Consider the following 22,858-nt stretch of genomic DNA (forward strand, 5'->3'; position numbering starts at 1 on the left):
AAGACAATGACTATATTTTGGGGTAGGGGTTGACAAATTATGGCATGTTGAGCATTTTAGGCCAGCCACCTCAAAGATCTCTTTATTACTGCCTCTCTTGATAGCATCATTTTCTCTGTGTGTGATTTAATCTTGTGTTCTGTTCATCATGGCCTCTAAGCATGCAAAATACACTGCCACTGTTGCCAGTAAGAGGTCACATTGAGTGATTGACCTAGAAACAAAAAAAGTGAATAATGTTTAGGATAGTGAAAAATCAATGTTGATTATTGCTCACCAGTAAGGCATATCATTCTACCATACCCATAATCTTGAAGAAAAAGAGCGAAATGACAGAAGCTCTCAAAGGATGTACTTCATTGAAGCATCAAGAATAACAAAATTTTGAAAAAGGCCCGTTTCAGATATGGATTGAAGACCAGACACACAAGTTGTATTCCTCTCAGCACATGATGATCAACCAAAGCAGAAAGTTAGTATATTGAAGAAAAAGGCTGGATGTAACTATAATGTTGAAATCACTGATACCTCTGGGTGGTTTAAATGACTCAGGAAACATTTTATAGAATGTGAAAGTAAGTGGTGATTCTGCAAGTGCTGCTCATGTAAAGGTAGCTGAAAATTTTATGGAAACACTAACTCTTGATAAGCTAGCTGGTTGTGGAGGAAAATTACTTTTGTCAGAGCAAATCTTCAGTATGGATGAAATCTTCCTATTCTGGAAATAGATGTCTGAAGAGCTTTCATGGATAAAAAGGTTAAGTCAATGCCACGGTTTAAGGCTTGTAATAACGGGATAACAGCCTTGCTTAGGTGCAGTATTGCAAGCTGCAGATTAAACCCTTTGTGATTTAGCTTGCTGAAAATCCAAAGATCTTTGAGATTATTATCAATAAGTACAGACTGTGAGTAAATTATAAGAACAATGAAGTCATGGATGATCCAGTTTCATTCTCCAAGATGCACTCCTGATTGCTATGCCAGTGAAATATACAAGAACTGTTTGGAGAATAACATACATTTCAAGATTTTGTTTACTGTTGATAATGCTCCTGGACACCAATGAAATGATTGTTGTAACCCTGTCATTAAGTGAAAAAGCAAACAATAAGAAAAAGGAGGTAGATAATACTTGAGGTATAATGAGTTAAATAAAGACAATGACTATGTTTTGGGGTAGATGTTGACAAATGGCATGTAGTCCAAGCCTAGGCTACTGCCTCTTTTTGTAAATAAAATTTTATTGGAACACAATCACACCCATTCATTGCCTATCTGTGACTGCCTTCACACCACACTGGCAGAGTTGCACTGACAGATGCTGTATAGCTCACTAAGCATAAAATTCTATCTGACCTTTACAGAAATAGCTGCTGTTTTTCAAGTACAATTGTGAATGCACCATGTCATTTAGGGAATTGGATTCCTTCCTCTCCCTGTTGTGTAATGACTTAGGATATTGTCTTCACCTGTATAACTGATGCTTGCTGTTAAGTGAGAAAGCGGAAGTAGAGTGCAGGGAAGTTTGACACATTTTCACTCACAACTCTCAGTCACATGTGACTGCAGCCAGCTGCAAGGAATGTAAGTTATTTGCCCAGCTAAAACTTTTGAGTGGTGGGTTTGCAAGGATGAGGCAACATATTCCCAACTATTAGCCTCTCACAGATTTATAAAGTATTTTGTACAGGTTAGTCAGGGAAAACTCCTGAGCTGTCAGTAGAGCTCTGAAATGAATGCTAAAATCATGTAACTGGGAGAATTTTTGGAAAAAAATAGTAAGGAATTTTCTATTCAAATGGATGATTCAGTGCTTCCTATCTTTCTCTATAACTTCTTCCTGGCACATAAATGATCAAGTATTCCTTTGTTTATATATATATAGAAACATTTCCATATTTCTCTGAAATATACTTTTGATTTATCCATCTTTTAAGTCTCTGTGGGTATTCTTACTTCTTCATGAAATCTCAGGTCATAACGCTTGCCTCTCTAGTGTTTTATAACTGTTTTGTGTCAGTCATTTCCTTTTATGTAAATTATGTATGTAAATAATTTCCCTTTATGTAATAGTATTAAAGTGGCATTCTGGAAACAATTCTTGGCATACATTTACTCTACTCTTTTCAAGAATTGAGTATAAAGTAATTTTGTTGGAAATGTAAATGTTGTTCACATATGGTGAACATGTGAACATGTGAATTGAGGCTATTTTCTTCATTTCAGGTAAATACTGCAACAAATGTGGCTGACTTAAACTCCATAGTTAATGATTGCTATAACTACCTAGAACTAATTGGATGTCTAAGAATTATAACATCATTAAGTGATAAATATATGTTGGTAAAAGACATACTTTTTTACCATGTAATTAAGAGAGTCCAAGCACCCTTTGAAAGGTAAGTTGTTTTTATGTAAAATAATCTCTCAAATGACATGTTTAAAGTGTACTATGTGGGATATGTTTTAAAAAATATAAATGCTATTTTAAAATAATGCTTTAAAATTAACCTCTAAAAGATGATTATTATTCTGACCATTCCATACAGAGTGGAGAACTATTTGATGCTTAGGTAGGAAAGTAATCATTTTCTCAGTTGATAATTATTTTTCTAAATAATTTTTTTTTTAATTTTACCATTAGTAAACTATTGAATCTCTACGCATTCATTCCATTACTAGTGAGCATCTGTCTTCTGGGTAATAGGTAGTAAGCATTATTTGATCAACAAGGTAAGGCAGGTGTGATCCTTGCTCATCTTTAGGTTAGAATACCGATCTTAAAACTTGCTTGTATCTGTATACTCTTCCTTTTTAAAAAAAATAATGGGAAAAGTAAATGAAAATAGGTGGAATGATATAACTGTGTAATCACCATCCAGATGTTATGATTATGAACCTCTGACCAATCTTACTCATTATACCTTACCCTTGTTATTAAATCCAGTATTATTTTTTTAAGAAAATGCCAAACATTTTAAAGTTCTTTTTCAGTTTCATAATCATTAACCCATAGCCTTAGATATACTTAATATGTTCAAAACTGTTAAAATTGTAATCCTTACTGAAATTCTTTACTGTCTCATTGTTGACCAGTATCTTTATTATGTTTTGTGTACTTTTGATGTTAATACTAATAACTTTATTGTATATGGAATGACAAGGTATTTACTGTCCATTTTGTACATTCTGGCCCAAAATCTTTGTTTCTTTCAACGGAAAATGGGTTTTTCAAAGCCACAATCTGGATACGGGAATGCTCATTTTGCCATGTTTCTTTTCAGTAGCCCAAGAGTAGGAAATACAGTAGGGTTCTGTTTGGTTTTGATTTTTCAGCATAAAATACACAGTAAGTTTATGCTGATACATTTGTTTATTATATTGAGGGAACATTGGTTTACAACACTGCATATAATGCAGAGTTACACTCTTTATGTATGTTAACCAAACCATGCCTACCACTAGTGCACCCATAGTCTGCTACCAAATCCAAATAGCATGTCAATTAAAAGAACAAAGTGAAAAAAATAGAGAAGAGAACAAACTGAACAAGACAACAAAGTATTGTTACATTGATTTAAAATAGAAAACAAAGCAAAACATGAAATGTGGAAATCAATCAAATAGAAATATGATCAAATACTTCCATTTCTAGATGTTGTAGAGTGGACATACTCTCTCTGTTCTGTTAAAAACGCGATGTTATATGTAAAACAAACATAACACTTTGAAAGGTAGAGAGATGCAACATACAGTTGGGTATTTCAGAACCCAAGGAACAACATAATATATAGAAGAGGAAATCTAGTCATATAAAGGAAAAGTAGAAGAATTTGTCATCAGTAGACAGACCTAGTCTTAAAAAATTGTCATAGGAGGGCCTCTCCCACTGGCACAGTTGGATCCCCGGCTGCCGGCGAGGGTCCAACATGGCGCGGCAGACCACTCCTGTCTCGCCCACTGCTCCCCTCAGCAGTGTATTTCATCAGTCTGCCTGTTCTGTTCCCCACTCTGGCTCTGGTGAATTCTCTCATCCTCCCGTGCCTCTGACTGTACCCAGTGCTTGTAGAAATAAATAAATAAATCTTTTTAAAAAATTGTCATAGGAAGCTTGTGAAACAAGCAGATTATTAAAGATGGAATTTTGGAATATCAAGAAGGAAGAATAATAAGAATAAAAGCTTATTTCCTTCCCCTCTTCTGTTTCCTAAATATATTTGATGGTTGAGGCAAAAATTGTTAACATCTCTTCTTAAGTTGTTCACAATTATATAGAGAAAATATCTAAGAAATTACATTATGAATAGGGATGAACAAAGGCACTGAAAGGTAGTTAGTTAAGGTTTTCATACTTGATAAAATGTTGACACCAGTAGACAATTACATTCTTTAAAATCCACAACATAATGTTTCAAAATCTAAAAAACATTATAGGTACTCTCTGGTGGCCCAGGCGGTTGTATGCAGCACTGTGAAGCTGTCCACAGCCTCTGCAGTGCCGGTTCAATCTCCACCAGCCTCGGAGCAGCCCACATGGTGTGGCAGACCTCTCCTGTCTTTCCTGTCTCGCCTGCTGCTCCCCTCAACAATGTATTTCATTAGTCTACCTGTTCTGTTCCCTGCTCTGTCTCTGGTGAATCCTCTCACCCTCCTGCACACCTGGCCTGTATCCTGGTTCTTGTATAAATAAAATAAATATTTAAAAGAAATTTAAAAAATATCTAAAACATTATAAATAAAAATTGATTTAAAAGAAACCCACAGGAATTAAAAAAAAAAAAGAGGCAAACATGATTATGAAAGTGATTGTTAAATGCCAGTTGGAGAAAACAAGAGCTCTGTAAAGGTAATATGAGAATTTGCTCAAAGAGATTGAAAGCCTCATGAAAGTTAGAATAATAACACCCTTATATATAGTTAACTAATAAACATGAGAGTAGGGCAATACTATAGAAAGAAAATGCTGCTTGAGGAGTTTCTCAGGTTCATAGGACTAAATGAACCAAACTAGTATACTCTGATGAAACTAGTATATTCTGATGAGCAAAAAGACATTATTGGAAAAAGAAGGATCAGTTATATACAAAGCAGTTCTTCCCTTTAGATCATTGACAATAGCCAAGGTAATAACTTCACAGAACAGGTTATATTATCATGCAAGAGTGGGAAGGATATAGAGACATTGAATTGACTTTATGGTACCCAGTAGTCTCTTAGATGTTTTTCTGGGCTTGAGATGATAGTTTTACAGTGATGAACATACACCTGCTAAATAAAGCCATGGGAGAGGGAAAGGAAGAGAAGATACCTTGTTACTAATTCATGAGGAACAAACAGCAACATTTAAGCCAATGGAAAAGTAAAACCAGCATCAATGAAAAGTTCCAGCCAGAGAAATAAGGGGACGCCGGGAAACTGGTGCTGTAGAAAGAAGTCATTCGTAAACTTAGGTCTGTTTTTCTTTAGATGTAGATAAGAATTGAGGCAAAAATAATTGGAAATTAAGAAATAGTAGTGAATATAATTTTAGTAGGTTGTCTTGAAGGAAATGACGATGGGATTGATTTTTTTTCTCAAAGATGAGTAAGGTAAGCACCTTCTTTTAATAAAGCACTTCCGTTTAAATGCTCTCGAGGAAAAGCCAATAGAAAGGGAGATTAATCTATGTGGCAGAATACCTATGGAGGTGGCTAGGAAATCCAGAACACAGGTAAGGCTTATTGTGTCCAATAAATAAAAACGGTGCCTCCTTTGCCTGTTATTAAGAGTGTGCATTTTAAAATGTGTCTTTAATTGTACATTCAGTTTTGCTTATTTTCCCATTGGGACTCTGAGAAAGAATTTATATTTTTTTGTAAGTAGGGAAATCAGTTTTCTGGAATGTCTATTGAAAATATTTTATCACTCTTTGCAATCTGTAGACTTCATCTTTATAGTAACTAGCTGGAAGTGTAAAATACTTAAGATGGCTACTTCTTTCCTCTTAATTAAAAATTCTTAGCTTAATTTTTAAAAGATTCTATAGTCAAATTATGTAGGCATATAAAATTCATTTTATATTAATGTATTTACTTTTTATGGATTTGAAGGTATCATAGGGCATATAGTATATTCATATTTTTACACATTTTTCTCACATCTATGTATATATGGTAGTAAATTAGCTGGAAGTGTTAATTCCCTATAGTAATACCTAACGTGTGTGAATATTGGCTCATTATTTTTCTTCTCTTAAGTTTTAAGCAGGGTCTGAAAACTCTTGGAGTTTTGGAGAAAATTCAGACTTACCCAGAAGCTTTTTGTAGCATCTTCTGTCATAAACCTGAGAATCTTTCTGCAAAAATCCTTAGTGATCTTTTTACAGTACACACATTATCTGATGTACAGGTTTTGAGGTTTTGGAACAGTTACTTACAGGATGTTGAGGGTATGTAAATGTTTTATTTAACTGTCTTAGAATGTTTGCTTGAAGATATTTTGTTTCTTTGAGTTCCAATTTTTGATAGTAAGACTTCAGTCTCCTAACTCCATATTTACCAAAGAAAACTTATTTCAAAATAAGTCCATATGACTGAGTCAAAAATTATGAGGAAAGGTTATAAAGCTATACTGTATATTACAACTTTTTTCCCATAGATAATTTGAGGTATTATGAAATCTTCCTAGAAAACATTAAATATATGGATGATAGCCACAGCATAGAATTGCTTCAAAGCTTGTCATCTACAGGCATACCTCCTCTTAACTGCTCTACACTGTTACTGTGTTTTTGTAAGACCCTTCAGTGAAAAGATTGTAATTAGCTTAAGCCTCTGGTGATGGTTACCTTTTTTTAGCAATAAAATTTTTTTTAAGGATTTATTTATTTATGCATACAAGAGCTGGGGTACGAGCCAGAGGCATGGGGGGGTTGTGGTGAGAGGATACACCAGAGAGAGTGGGGAGCAGAACAGGCAGATTGACCGAATTACACTCTTTAGGGGAGCAGTGGGCAAGTCAGGAGAGGTCTCATGCACCATGTGGATTGCTCCCTGGCCGGCTGGGATCGAACACTTGCTGAAGAGGCCAGACAGCTTCATAGGTTGCGTCTTAACCCCTTGTGCCACCAGGGAGGCCCAGCAATAAAATTTTTTTAATTAATGCAGTGTACAATTTTTTAGAAGTAATGCTATTGTGCACTTAATAGACTACGGTTAGCATAGCTTTTATATATACTGGGAAACCAAAATGGTGGTGTGAGTCACTGTATTGCGATATTTGCTTTAGTGCAGCGGTAGAACCAAACCTGAAATATCTCTGAGGTATGCCTGTATTTGATCTTTTCCATTCTTAAATTGAATTATTCTTCATCCATTGTTAGGGCCAGTATAATATAAATTTATCACTGAGCTTTAGTCGTGTAAAGTCATTTGTTTAATTTTATGAGAAATTTTCAGTTGAAATTTTGTTTAGTTAGGGTAGTTGGTGGTTTTACACCATTAAGTTTTCTCTTTGTATTTGTTGAACTAGTTCATCAAATAGTGGTTATCTAGAAGTGGTTTTAAATTGCTTTTAATATTATAGCCCAAAAATAAGGAATCTCCAAATTCATTCAACTAAAAGATTTTATGTGTCCTACATTGAGATTCAAGTAAATGTTTGTTGAATGCAATGTTTTCTTTTCATAATCTGACTTAGTAATTTAGTTTGCCTATAAAGAAGGGAGTCTCTGTTTCCATTTTAGTTGGGGAGAGTTTATGGTTGTAGCAATATAAACCTTGGATTTCTTTTTCTCTTTTTTTAATAAATTTTTCAGATGGTAAATCTGTAACAACAATGGAAGATATTCTTATTTTTGCCACTGGTTGCAATTCCATTCCACCTGCTGGATTTAAACCCACTCCTTCAATTGAGTGCCTGCATATGGATTTTCCTGTTGGAAACAAGTGTAATAACTGTCTAGCTCTTCCAATCACCAATTCTTATAAAGAATTTCAAGAAAATATGGATTTTACCATAAAAAACACTCTAAGACTAGAAAAGGAATCAAGTTCTCACTACATTGGACATTAAAATGTTCAGACAGAGAGAGATGCTTCTTTAAAAGCTGCTATTGGTATTACTTCAGAAATCTGTCATCACTTTTGGACACAAGTGTTAGCTTCAGGCCCAATAAAATTCATGATGTGTATATATAAAGGAATGTTTTGGCCATGAAAGCTAAAAAAATTTTTAAGGATGTACCAGTCAAGATATTTTTCTATTTTCATAATATACATGCTTCATAAACCTCAATATAAGTACTTTCAGAATGACTGTACAGACTTTCTTCAAACATAAAAGCGTGGTATATATAGAAAAGAAGTTCTCATACTCAGAAGTTTTTATAAATTAGGATTAACTGTAGGCTATGCCACAATGATTTTTCTAGTTTTAATGCTATTTTCAAATTATTACTTTTAAAGCATTAAAAAGAAAAGCTAATTGCTGAATTCTGTAAATGAACAGCATATATTCTGGGGTATGTCTTATATGTATTCTTCTTGAGGATGATTGTTTAAAAAGTGTTTTGGTTATTGATTTATATGAAAATAGACTCGCACTGCAATTAGACTATGCCTAATGAGAAGTATTATGTAAAAAGCTGAATTGCACAAGTATTCTAGATTCTATGGACATTCTATAGCTTTAAAAACACTTCTGAGGTGGATAAAATAAATATAGTAGAAAATGCCTAAGAAAGTGTATTCTTTAAAACCTTGGCTTTGGTCATAGGATTTTTTTTTTCTATATCCCACGTGTATACCACACGTGGTAAACTACAGTATGTCTGGTCCCTAGTCATTTAGGTATCTGAATAATTTTTGGATTGCCATGTGGTACATTTGGCTATTTGTTATTTATTATCAAGATGGTTATAAGACAGGTAATCAGGCACCAATGCATTAATACCATTATCTGGGCTCTTGAAAGATACCTATTATTATATAAGTAGATACCTGTTATTATATAAGAAATATAGAAATATGTAAAAAAAAATGCAAGTGGCAGGAAAAATTCACTCTGATTCACCATGCAAAGATCTATATTTCTATGTATCCTGTAGATGCTTTACTTATATTTATTTTTTAACTATCAATGTTACTAAACGGCAATATCTAAAAACAGGAAGTCGTGTAATAACAACTTAAAGATATATGATCCCATAATCATGTTATTTACTGTTACAAAAGAAGAAATTGGAAAAAATCTGGTGTCCCTAATCAAATATAAATGAGTTTTCGTCAAAGTAGAGCATAGGAGAGATAAATCACTGAGAGGTAAATTGCTTGGTTTTAACCACATTTTTCCTGATACACAAAGCAAATGCCAGTTACTGTCATAGTCTCATCCACCACAGGAACACCCTTAAGTTATGGTTATTTAAAGAAAAATAACAAAACTGATTTGAGACGGATACTCTTTTAAGCCAAAGGCAAACTAATTACATAAACGTAGTATTATGTTATACTTTTTATACTGCAGACCCAACAAATTAAAATTCGTTTGAACTTCTAAATTTTTAACATTAAAGAAGGGCATTTCTTTGTCTTGTATGGAATTCTGTTAGATTATCAAAAGCAATTAAAGAATCAATTATTAAAATTAGTTTGAATATCTAATATGAACTTCAGACTCATCATGAAGCAACACTCACATTTTGTTTCAAATGTTTTGAAAATTAGGTATTTTATTTCTTAACCTAGTTGTAAAATTTTAAAAACTCAAACCAAAAAACCCAATGAGAGCTATTTTCTAGTTATTTGTAACTAATTTGTCTCAGCATTGTAATTAAAGCTGATGCACACACATTTATTTGAGGGAGTAAGGAGACAGCATATTTGAATTGGCTACAATTAAAAACAGTATTACAATTCATCTTTTCACTTATGTGTTAGGCAGGGCCTTTAGGATATGATGGTGTAAATAATAATTTAGGACATTCACATTTCAAATGAAGCATATATATTCATAATTGCAAAATGATTTTAAGAATATTCCAGTTGTATGAATTTTGGAGAAAATGTTATTTTCTGCAGTATTACTATGCTCAAATGGTTGGAATCATGATTGTTCTTTTTCTATTATAGCCAGTGTACAATTCTTATGACTTGATTTTAAAAAAGAAATATGCTGTAAACCTTTATCAATGTGTATATGTATTTTTAAAATGTTTGAATCATCTGAATGACAATAGTTTGTTTTTTCTTGCTCTCAATATCAAAGAAAATTATAAATTCACCTGCATTGCATCTCATGTTAATGATCTTGGGTTAGTTTTATATGCATTGCTTTTAAACAGTATTTAAACTTTTTTTGGTGTGGGCATCATCTGAGTTTTCTTCTGTTGTACTTAGTCATTTACTATTTTAATATTTAAGGTAAAGAATCTTTAAAATAACTCATTAGAAACCATCTTCAGGGCCTCCCCTGGTGGCGCAGCGGTTAAGTGCTGGGCTGCGAAGCTCCCCGCAGACTCTGTAGCGCTGGTTTGATCCCAGGCCTCCGGCGAGGGTCCCACTTGGCGTGCAGACCTCTCCTGCTGCGCCCACTGCTTCCCTGAGCAGTGTATTTCGTCAGTCTGCCTGCTCTGGCTCTGGTGAATTCTCTCACCCTCCGGCACTTCTGACTGTACCCAGTGCTTGTATGTATAAATAAATAAATCTTAAAAAAAGAAAAACCATCTTCATTTTTCACTTTGTAACAATTTCTGTATTATTAAAAAAAGGCTGTTTTGGGTTAAGTAAAAAAGCATTTTTCAAGAATTCACTTTTCTATTTTTATACCAGAACTTTTACATTTTCCCCTTAATTGTATGTAAACTATGGGAACTTTTTTTTACTCCATTCTGAATGCAAAGTAAAGGAGAATGTAAGGTTTGTCTGACATTGCCTTTCGTATTGGTATTAAATGAAATGATCAGAACAGGATTTTTTATAAACATGGTTTTATTATATAATATGCTTCATTGTGACTTAAAATCTATGAAATGATGTAGTTTTTATGCCTCAAGTTATACAATAAAAAGTTTTATATTTCAAGTAATGCAGTATAAGCAAGGCTTAAGAACACATTTGGTTTAATTGAATGTATATTACCTGTAGTTTAGGAAAATTCAGATTGCTTTGAATAGATAGTTTCCAAGTTCTGATTTTGACAGTTAGATTTTCTAATTCCCAAAAATATCATAGTACCTACTGTATGCCAGGTATTGTGCTAGGTGTAGTTTGGTATCACTGTTCCCCTTTTTTTTAAAAACCAAATGATGTAACCAAAATATGACTCTGAAAATGAAGTTTTCTAGATATTTATGCCACTGCATTTGAATGATTATATATATAAACTATGTAACTTGTTAGGATTTAACAAGGTTAAGAACCTGACAGAGCTAAATAAATACAAGACCCTTTGGTCCACATTGAGAGATTATATAAGCCAGTTACTGTCTTGGACCTGGGAATCAGTTTTAAATGAGCTGTTCCTAGGTATTATGTTAAAACTATTCCTTTTTTTATATAAAATAATTCCGGGGCCTCCCTAGTGGCACAGAGGGTTAAGTCTCAGCACTATGAAGCTATCTGAAGCCACTGCAGCACAAGTTCCATCCCCAGCCCGGGACCTAATCCACATGGCCCAGAAGACCCCCTGTCTTGCCTGCCTCTCCCTTCAGCTGTGTATTTCAGTAGATGCACTTGTTCTGCTCTCCATTCTGTCTCTGGGGAAACCTCTCAGCCCCCCCACACTTTTCACCTACATCCCAGTTCTTGGGTATGCATAAATAAATCTTTAAAAATGAAATAATAGTCCATAACAAGCCAAAAATATGGAAAGGTAGAGTCAAAAGATAATAACTAATAGTTAATCTGATTTAATAATAACCACCAGTCAACCTTAGAGGGACTCTACTGCCACTGTTCTTCTGTAGGACATGCTTTCTATACATTTATTGCCCACACTATTTCCACCAAGGACAGTTTTTACTTCATATGTACATACTGTGCATAATTGTTAAACATTGACAGTGTTTTAGTATGAGTAGTCAGGAAGGAATCTTATGATGGAGCTGAAATAGATGATAGATTTGCATTTGAAAATAGAAGTATCCAAATGACTAAAATTGGGCTCTCAGATGCTGGAAGGTGGGAAAGCTGTGTTTTATATTCCCTGGAGAGTAAAGTTAATTAGAACTTTCTCCTAAGGCAAGAAATGTTATTTTTGTTTAACTAGAACACACTCTGTCATTGATTCTTTGAAAATATTTATGATACGACCGAATAAAGCAGTAAATATTCCCGTTAATTTTTTAGTTACTGTCAATGAGAGATGATGCAATTCTTAATGGGAAATAGGTTCATAATCTTTTACTAAGCTCTATTTTCCCAACCCCCACCCCCTCCCAGTTTTCTACACCTTTCCTTGAATTTGACTTTAGATTCTACATGTAAATCTTACAGTAACTTTGTTATGCTTTGTGATGATCTAATATAACATGCTAATCTGTAACTATAGTTAACATACAAGTAGAACTTAAATGTTTTCACACACACAAAAAAATGAGAGGTGATGAATGTGATAGTTAACTAGGTGGGGGATTCTTTCACTGTATACAAAATTATAAGATATTTAAAGCGTGCATCATGATGACTTGGTGCATGATGCACGCTTTAAATGTCTTATAATTTTGTCAGCTGTACCTCAAGCTTAAAAGTAAATTGCACCAGGAAAGGAAAAAAATGTGGGTTTTAGGACGTTTTCCTACTGGCATTAAAAGAATTACCTGTTTTCAAGTTTAATAAACTTACTTGTGAGATAGAGAAGTTAGTGTTTTATTGTAGGATTTTGCTTTTTATGTAATTGTCGGGGTAGCAATTCATTTCTCCTTATTTTTTCATTTTTGAGGCACCATATTTCAGAATTTGGTGCAGTTTCAGAATGGACATTCGACAGCTAATAAAACTTCATCAGTAAACTTGAGCACAGGAAATGAGTTGTATCCATTTTTGACATTCAATAAAACATAAGCATTAGAAGTTATGACTATCTGAAACATTTATCATTATGAGACTTCAATTGTACATTAAAACACCAGCACTAAGGACTCCCTGGTGGTACAAGGGGTTAAGCACCGCACTATGAAGCAATTCGCAGCCTCTGCAGAACGAGTTCCATCCCAGGCCAGGGAGCAGCCCAAGAGGCGCAGCGGACCTCCTCGCCTGCTGCTCCCCTCAGCAGTGTATTTCTGTCAGTCTGCCTGTGTGTTCCCCGCTCCGTCTCTGGTGAATCCTCTCACCGCCCCCCGCCCCCACCCAGTATCTCTGGCCTGTGCCCCGGCTCTTGTATGCATAAATAAAATTTTTTTTTTTTAAAAGCACTATCCTCTCCCCCGCAATGTTTTGTAATTTTGCAATTGCATCAAGAAGGGAAATCCCAGTGCGCTCTTTTGCACCTCCCAGGCGCCTGTGACTGGTGGCAAAACACCATAAAGCTAGACCATTTTGCCAAACAATGAGATTGAGAAATCTACTTGATTAGGGCAACGTTGCAAAGTCGCCGGTTTCCCGGAAAAAGAAGATCGCTAAAGCACAGCAAACAAGAGGAAGCTAGCGTTTAAGTACCTACTTAGTCCCAGAAGTTTAATTTCCTTTAGTCCTGTGATAGTTACACCCCTAGAGTTTTCTCATCATTTAGTTAACTACCAAACATAAGTTCAATTTTTTGATAGGGTTATTAGAACTACACAATGCTCCTAAGAGCTCAACTTAAAAGCAGCTACTACTTGAAAACTGGCTTCATTCGATAGAATAAAATTACCGCAGCTGAAACACTGGCAGTTGATTGGACTTCACGTTCTCCGAGGACCTCAGATTTGAGTCTCCGAGTTATGCTCACAGATCGGAGGGCGTCCTCTTGGAGCGTCCGCGTCCCCATCGCAACCTCTTCCAGCCACGCCCCTCCAGGTTTTGCTTCCGGGGCGGTCGGGGCGGCCACGTCATCCACCGGCTCCGCTCGCCAGCCGGGCAGTGGATGGTGAGAGTCAACATGGCGGCACCTGCGGCAGCCAGTATTCGAGAGCGACAAACAGGTACCCCATTAGTTCCCTTCTTGAGGTTTTGTGCCCGCCTTGAGGACATGCTCATGCTGTGCTTGCCTTCACTGAGTCGCGTTGCGTGGAGCTCAGAGACGGTCTTCCAGGTGTTTAGTACAGTTTCCACAGCATCGACAGCCCCTCCCCTTTGAATTTTTAGGAAAGAGATGCCTTGTGCTAGACAACTCAGCCCCGTAAGTGTAGTGCAGGAGAATGGGTCTGAGCGGTGGGCCTGTTGCTAACGTCCTGTGCCTGTCGCTTTTCTACTGAACTCAAAAAACTCTCAGGAGAGATCTGGCAGCTTCCATTCGCCCCCTCCCCCTCTTTCTGGTGCCTCCTTTGAGTTCTGAGGGTTTGTTTCCTTGGGTTCTCTTTCACTTTTATTCTTGAGTCATTTTCGAATCTACCACCACAACTGGAAAAGTTTGGCTTTCTTGCTAAAGCAGTTTATCTTCTCTCGTTTAGACCTGTCTTTTGGGGGCCATCTGAAAAGAAATGCCTGATGGAATGGAATTGAAGAATAGCAAAGTAAATGAATAGCTTTTACATTTGAACAAATTAGTGTTTTTAAACTGTTATTTCATATTTAATGGAGCGCGATTATTGGCTTGCAGCGCAGTGAAATATGACTTAAAATACTTCTTTCCTTGAGCTCGATATTCTCTCTTAGGTATTTTTTTGCCTTATTTTTTTGTAAACTTATGATGAAAACTTGGCTTATACCTGTCAGCTGCAAACTTAATGGCTTACACCTGTTAGCTACAAACTAATGGTTTATACCTGTTTACTAATTATCTTGTAAGTTGCACACTTTTATTCTGAGGAACTAATAGAAATTAGCCATTCACAGTGGGCATACTTGGAAATTCTGTCTCATGTAATTGTGGTATTTTTGCATGTACATCCAATTAGAAAAGCAATTGGTTGCAATTAATATGACCTTCAGAAGGGATTTGGTTGCACTTAATACTTTTGAATTCAAGGGAAAAACAAAGATAGACTTCAATCTAATAATGACACACAATGCATGCTGAGTTGTGTTCTGCTTTTCCCATTAGATAATATAAGGTTATGGGCTTCCCCGCTGGCGCAGCGGGTTGAGCGCAGCGCTGTGAAGTTGTCCCGCAGCCTCTGCAGCGTGGGTTCGATTCCTGCTGGCCAGGGAGAAACCCACATGGCACAGCAGACCTCTGCTGTCTGGCCCACTGCTCCCCTCAGCATTGTATTCCATTTAATCAACCTGTTCTGCTCCCCACTCTGTCTCTGGTGAATTCTCTCACTCTCCCACGCCTCTGGCCTGTACCCCAGTTCTTGTGTAAATAAAAAATAAATCTTTAAAAAAAAAGATAAGTTATTAGGTGAATTCAGACATACCATAAAGTCTAAGGTTTGGGGAATATCTGCCATTTGTTTTATCAGTATAAGCAAATGGAAGCCCTATGTTTCCATATAGCATTGTTCTGCTAGCTGGATGAACTCAATGAATTAGTTCATACTACATATAAAAAAAAAAGCATCAAAGAAGACAGTACAAAGAAGCTTACTGAAAAATAACATTTTATGCTAGTAATTTTTATTTGCAGAAACTTTGTAGATTTCAATTTCTACTGAAATGAACTTCATTATAACAAGATTTCACATCATTCTAAATAGGTTATGCCATACTAATCATTTACCAAATTAGTACCTAGTTGAGTTCTGTCTTGTTTTCAGAGAAAGTTAAATCCCTTTATATGTGGTATGGTAGTAGAAGTAACCATTTCCCTAATGCCTATTGAGAATGTTTTGGGAAATAATAGTAACTTATTTGACAGAGAGAAATTTTATATATATATTTTTTCCTTTACCTGTTTGAAGACTCTTTATTCATCTCTGAAGTTACCTCAGAAGTCATCTCCACTGTGTTTCTTGGAACTCTCCTGTATTCTTAATTTTAGTTCAGCAAGCAGAATCTGTGTTATCTTTGTCCTTCATGCATGTTTCCTCTGCAGGTTCTTGCCCAACTCCCCCACTTCTCAATATTGGGGAGCTTCAGGTCAGCTGCTTGCTTCTTCTATTGCTCACATTTAGCCTCTTGCCTGTCGGTACGATCTATATCCTGATGATCCCCAAGAGTGTTTCTCTAGCGTGCACCTCTCCTCTGAATTGAGTCTACCCCATGCCAATTAATTGCAATTCAGTCCTTACAGTTGCTCAAGTCAAACATTTTGAAATTTTCTTGACTTTAGTCTTTCATGTCTCACTTCAGATCCAGCAGTAAATCGTGTTCTGAAAATAAGTCCAGGATTGAACCATTGTCACTGCTATCACCCAGGTCCAAGCTACTGTGAATTTCTACAGTAACCTATTTGTTCTCCTTGCCTTTACATCCCTGCTTCCCTTATTTTTATTCACACAGTACCCAAAGTGATCTTGTTACATATTTTTTCAAATCTTCCCATTTTGATAACCAAAGTAGTCTTAACAGTGGTCTCCAATGCTCTGTATGATCTGGTCCCCACTTGATTTTCTGACCTCACACTGTATTAGTCTCCCCTTTCTTTGAACAAACCAAAATGTTCCAACCTCAGAGCCTTTTTACTTTTTTCCTCTTTCTGAAATATTCCTTCAGATGTATCTGTATGTGTCATTATTTATTTACTCAAATGTTACCTCAAGAAGACTTTTCCTGATTATTTTATTTAAAATAACACATAACTCTCTTCCCCCACCCCTTTTTTTTCCTCTGTATCACTTATTGTGATCTCACATACTATGTTTTACTTAGTTTGTACTCTTTGTGTTCCAGTGAGAATGAAAGCTATTTGAGGATAGCTGATTTTATTAAGTTTGTTGTATTTGGTGCCAACAGCTAGATCAGTGACCACCTGTAGGATATGTGAAGTTGATCAGGCTTTTTGCGCCACTAGCCTCTGTGGCTATCACCTATGGCCTTGATAGTGCTAATGCAAGAGGTGCTTGGGAGCGTGGGCGCAGGGCACATGTGCCTGATTGTGGGCACCTGGAGCAAGGGTGTGCACGCATGCGCAGTTGTGCACACCTGAGCCTACAGTTCTGGGATATAAGGGTGGCATCACTCAGAGATGGGAGGATGGTTGCAGCAGGATGGCTATGAGAGGGTGAACTGCTTGACTACAGAGAAGCAAGACCGCGAGAGAACACCAGAGAGAGCCCAGAGGAAGAGTAAAGATTTCTAGGGGGCTGGAAGGCTCCATTGCCTGCCTCCCAGCTGGGCCTGTGCCTGCCTCCTAGCATGCCAGACCCCCTGCTTGGTATGCCTGAGTACCTGGTTCCTGGAGAGAGCATTAAAGCCTGTAAGAGCCACTGAGGGCCCTGGGACTCTCCTTTATCCATCTGCCCAAACACGTAGTGAATGTTGCCCCATGCATGCTGGCAAAACACCACCAAATGGGGCCTCCTTGGTGGCCTTGGGTCAGGTCTCAGTGCTATGGCTTCTAAGGCCTGAGTTTGATTCCCAGCCTGGAAGCTAACCCACATGGCACAACAGGTCTCTCCTGTGTCGCCCACTGCTCCTCTCAGCAGTGTATTTCCGTAGATATGTCTGTTCTGCTCCCCACTGTGGTGAATTCTCTCATCCCCTTCACAACCACCCCTCCCCTGCACCTCTGGCCTACACCCCAGTGTTATGCAAAAATTAATTTTACAAAATTTTTTTTAAAAAACATGGTAAACACTCACTGAACATTTGTTGAATGAATAATAAATTTAGTTGCCAGTATTTGTTTAGTAAATGAAGAAAACATTCCAGATAAGGGTAAAACTACTTGAACCAAATCTAGGATTATGGATAGGATGTTTAGTTCTAATAAAGAAATCTGATTTGTCATTTCAATTAAAAGCAATGATTTAAAGCCTTTGAGAGCTACTCTAGTAAAAGTAAAATTACGTTTTTATACATTCTCTGAATACAGGACATATAATTTATTAAATTCACTGTGTCAAAATACCTGTTAACAAGTTAGCCAGGTTTCAGAGTTGAGGGAATTCACCTGGACGGAGCTGAGAAGACCAATCTGGAAATACTGGCCTCTTTCACTTAGCTAATGCCTACCTCTGGAGAATGCAGTACACCTGGGCTCTCATGCAGTCCAGGCTATGGTTCTTTTCTAGCTGTCCTGTGTCAAGAGTGTGAACAGATTGCCCTAGAAACAAGATTTTCTTTTGAGCCTTGAAAGCCAGGATCTTGTCTGTTACCTGGAGGTGGAGGAAGAACTCTGCTAAAGCACAGTGGGAGAGTTAATTGTGGATCACTCTGTGTTGTGAATTGATGCACAAGTGGTTTGATATTCTTTAGTTCCCTGGAAGGAGAACTAAATCCAAATGCTTTTAAAAATTAACTAGGTAGAATTTAGATTTTCAATTCTTTAAAAATTTAGATCACCTAACTGGTACCTTCCCTTGAATATTCAATCATCTCAAAGTGATTATTTAAAAATACACATATATTATCATCTCAATAATAGTAGTATGGGATCATCAAGAGAAATGGAAAAGGCTTTTTTCTGAATATTTTTTACAGTTTTATGTAGTGACAGATGGCTATTGTATTTTAGAAAATCGCCCAAACACTTGCCAATTAGCTGTTGGTAAAATGGTCTTTTACAAAGCCTGATTCTTGTTCTACTTAGTCATTTGATCAGTTTTACTAGAGTTGATTTCTTCATTTTGTTAAATAATAAATGTTTGGGGGGGGTGAAATCCTAGGAAAAAATCAGTGGTAACATTTAATAAGACTATTTTAATTTTCAGTGGCTTTGAAGCGTATGTTGAATTTCAATGTGCCTCATGTTAAAAACAGCACTGGAGAACCAGTATGGAAGGTAAAAGTTTTTGTTTTAATGGGGACTGTTTTCTTCTTCTTAGTCCTTATTGATGGTAATTGGCAGGAATGTCTTTTTAATTCTGAATGGTAGCACATTCAATTGAAATGTATGAAGATTTTTTTTAATTTAATATGCATGAATTTAGTTGTAATGCATGAATATGTTATTTAACATCCTACTGGGCATATTTTTTATAAACATTTTGTGTAGTGAGCTAGGCAATGATAATTGTCATTTTAGGTGAGCCAGCTGATGTCTTGGGTGGGGCCTCACTGATAGGTCTTTCTTCTGGTTAATGTGGTGTTCCTTAGCTTTTGCAAGAAGAGAATTGTTTCTTGCAAGCTTGCTCAGAGTTAGTCAAAAGGACCAGTCCATTTTTAACAACTCATGAGAGAATGATCTATAAACCAAAATGTATGAGAAAAAAGCTGTCAGTAAAACTGTTAAATGGACAAGAAAGCAATCTATAATCTTTCTCCTTTTAGAAATGCTGAAGAATCTAAAAATTCCTATTTTGAGCACCTTCATTTTAAACTTTATGCTATTCTATCTTCAAAGAGATTATACAGTTTAAACATATTGGTTTACGATCATTTTATACTTGGCTGAAAACAAGTTAACTTGGTTAGAATTTCGGATGTTTTGAAAATTCTCATAAATTCTTTTAAGTCCTTTGAGTTTATGCTAAGATTAAAGTCATCTGTATTGAATTCATAATTTAAACTTCAGCATATCCCCTAATTCACCCCTTCCTACTTATTCATGGGCATCTTCTTATTACACTTACATAAATTGTATTTACTTTTTCTAAGGGCTATATATTTTAGCTTTGAAATTAAATAGCTTGAGAATTTCTTGTGATTTGAGTCAAATTCTTGACCTAGCATTTCTATATCACAAGATTAATAATATGATGTATTGAGATTTAAAAAGGAAAGATTTTTGTGTTCAATTTATAACCTCTTGTTAATTGAGCAGAAAGATTTTTGGCATTCAAGAAAGCCAATGTTTTTAAAACAGCATGTTTAAGGTGTTGTAAAACACACTTACTAGTTGAAATGTCTTTTTTATTTGCCTTAACTCTAAAACTGAATTTGAATTAGGAAACCCTGTTGGATTTCTTACCACATCTCAAAGGTGTCAGTTTTATTACTTTTAGAATGTAAGGAAGTGCATGTGACAGAATAAAGCTAATAGGTACTCATTAGGAACTTAAATTTAAAGTAAACATTTTTTAGGACGCTAAGCTGCTTAAATTAGAAAGTTTTCTTATAGCCATTGAACTTGTTACAAATTACTTTTGAGAGTGATGATTTTTACTTTTTCAGAAAGAACATATTTGAAATAAGCTGTGAAGTTTATATGAATGTGCTGTATGTTCTGACATGAAAATTTTATACTTTAATATGTTTTATTTAAAATAGAAAAAGTATTTGATAGGAAGAAATTTATGTAATTGTTAATTTGTTGTAGCCTAAGTAATAATGCTTTTAAGAATGAGTTACTGCATTGGTAAATAATGATATGAAATACTAAATTGAAGTAAGGTTAAGAATTGAGTATGTATGGGGCCTCCCTGGTGGCACAAGGGGTTAAGACGCAACCTGCAAAGCTATCCCACAGCCACTGCAGCATAAGTTCGATCCCTGGCCAGGGAGCTACCCGCATGGCACGGCAGACCTCTCTTGACTTGCCCTCTGCTCCCCTCAGCAGTGTATTTCAGTCAGTCTGCCTGTTCTGCTCCCCACTCTGTCTCTGGTGAATCCTTTCACCCCCCCCCACGCCTCTGGCCTGTACCCCAGTTCTTGTATGCAAAAATCTTTTAAGAAAAAAAAAACTGAGTATATATGATTTAATAAAATGTTCTTCAACATTGTCTTAGTATGAGTTCTCTATTTACTGTTGATTGATAGTTATATGTAAAGAATACATTTTGTGTACTAGGTGCTCATTTATGATCGATTTGGACAAGATATCATCTCTCCTCTGCTATCTGTAAAGGAACTAAGAGACATGGGCATCACTCTGCATCTGTGAGTTGTAGCTTATTTCTAATAGTGACATTTGTTTTCTCATGCATAATTAAAGATTTCATATACTTTTCATTTTAAAAATATATTTGATTTTATTTATGGTTAAATTTTTCTGTTGCTCTAAAGATTTTCAACTTCCTGTTTTCCTACTCTTTCTTCCTACTCACTTCCTCCCACCATATTTCTGTGAAAAATGGAGTAAAATTGATTTTGACTATACTTTAGTTCTCATTCAGGGAGAATATTAATAAAAGAGAATGTCTTACTCTAAGAAATAAAGATTAAAAAGATTAGGATTTTAATATTAACACTGGTAGGAGGAAGTTGGGTTAACTGATGAATCACAACAAAAAAGTCACTGTCCTTGAACTTGTGAACTGGTGTGAGAAATATTGCTTTAAATTATCTTTTCAGATAAGTGACTAAGAAAAAATGATTTTTATGTACTTTGTATCTTTTAGGCTTTTGCATTCTGATCGAGATCCTATTCCAGATGTTCCAGCAGTGTACTTTGTAATGCCAACTGAAGAAAATATTGACAGAATGTGCCAGGTAATGAGTTCTTATTTTCCTGACAAATGTGGCAACAAAATTAGAAAAAAAAAGCCATTCTTATGTTCAGTATGAACAATCACAAAGTCTTATTTTTCCACTTTGAATTTTGAGACTACCTTTGAATTTTAAATAACCTGAAAGAGTAAAAGTTTTTTGGCTGAAGAAGGATTATATTGATAAGATTGAGTGACTATAATAAAACAGAAAACCTAATTGTATTAGCTTTAAAATTAGGGATTTATTTTACTAAAAGATGGGAAGTCTGGGTGTAAGAAGGCCAAGTAAGTATAGCAACTCTGTAAGACAATTAAAGACTCCAGCTCCTTCTATATTTTTGATCTATCATCTTTGTCAGTTTTCACTCTTGTTTGTTGCTTCATAGATTCAAGGTGGTTTGTAGCTGCCACGTAGACCTCACATCTATGTTCACGGCAAGCATAAGCAGGAAATGCACAATGCCAATACTGACTGTTTATTTTGATCAGAAAGTTAAACTTTCTAGCAACTACCAGAAGTCTTACATCTGTGTCTCACTGGGTTAGGGAGACTGTAAAAGTTAATATATAGATAGTGTGTCACCATCCCAAACAGAGCTGGATTCTTTTAGCATTGAAAATTGGGGAACTAGACATTGGCTAGGTAGCTATTGTTGTCTGCTACAAGACACAAGTATCTTTACTTGAATACATATTGACTATTGTATCAAATTACTACTTAAATTATCAGGTTTGTATATTTTGTGTCCTATGAAGCTTAACGAAACCTCTATTCCTCTTAATCCTGCATAAACTTGGCAGTGCCCCTTTAAAGGGTTACTATTTTCCAATCCCTTCCTCTGTCATCTTTTTACAACAGCTTCATTGAAATATAGTTTGCATGCTATACAGTTTACTTATTTAGATTGTATAGAGTGTATAGTTCAGTGGCTTTCAACGTAAATAGAATTGTGCACCCATCACTGTAGTCAATTTTAAAACATTTTCATCACCTCCAAAGAAACCCTTTGGTGTCTTTAACTCTTAATCCCCAGTCCTCCCACCTCCTCCCCTACCCTACTTGTTTCTGTGTGTCTATTCTGGATATTATATATGAATAGAATCATATATTTTTTAATAGAATCATATATTTTGAATAGAATCATACTGTTTTATTTGTGTCTTCTAAGATTTTTAGAGTTTTGGCTCTTACATTTATGTCTTTGATCTTTAGTGTTAATTTTTACATATGACATGAGGTAGGTGTCCAGCTTCATTCTTTTGTGTGTGACTGTCCTGTGACTGACAAACAGCATTTGTCAAAGAGGATTTGTCAAAGAGGATTCT

General features: G+C 35.7%; 2 protein-coding genes across 8 annotated transcripts in view; both read left to right on the plus strand.

Annotated features, from left to right (window-relative positions):
• Positions 1-8,356, plus strand: part of G2E3 (G2/M-phase specific E3 ubiquitin protein ligase) — a 49,901-nt gene extending 41,545 nt beyond the window's left edge. For all 6 annotated transcript variants that reach the window (XM_037503170.2, XM_037503172.2, XM_037503173.2 and 3 more), the window contains 3 exons: positions 2,227-2,399; positions 6,237-6,427; positions 7,796-8,356. In XM_037503170.2, the coding sequence (XP_037359067.1) occupies positions 2,227-2,399; positions 6,237-6,427; positions 7,796-8,052 (621 nt within the window). In that variant the 3' untranslated portion in view covers positions 8,053-8,356. The remainder of the gene's footprint in view (positions 1-2,226; positions 2,400-6,236; positions 6,428-7,795) is intronic.
• Positions 8,357-14,012: 5,656 nt separating this feature from the next.
• The window catches only part of SCFD1 (sec1 family domain containing 1), a 98,009-nt gene continuing 89,163 nt past the window's right edge, over positions 14,013-22,858 (plus strand). The window contains exons 1-4 of one of the 2 annotated variants that reach the window (XM_037503174.2): positions 14,013-14,101; positions 18,875-18,945; positions 20,893-20,981; positions 21,443-21,533. In XM_037503174.2, the coding sequence (XP_037359071.1) occupies positions 14,044-14,101; positions 18,875-18,945; positions 20,893-20,981; positions 21,443-21,533 (309 nt within the window). In that variant the 5' untranslated portion in view covers positions 14,013-14,043. Of the gene's footprint in view, positions 14,102-14,569; positions 14,633-18,874; positions 18,946-20,892; positions 20,982-21,442; positions 21,534-22,858 lie in introns of those variants that run through there. The other variant, XM_054689620.1, reaches the window with a different exon arrangement.

This window comes from Talpa occidentalis, unplaced genomic scaffold (genome assembly GCF_014898055.3).
Source record: "Talpa occidentalis isolate TD23 unplaced genomic scaffold, MPIMG_talOcc4v2.1 talOcc4.11, whole genome shotgun sequence".
Classification (NCBI taxonomy): Eukaryota; Metazoa; Chordata; class Mammalia; order Eulipotyphla; family Talpidae; genus Talpa; species Talpa occidentalis.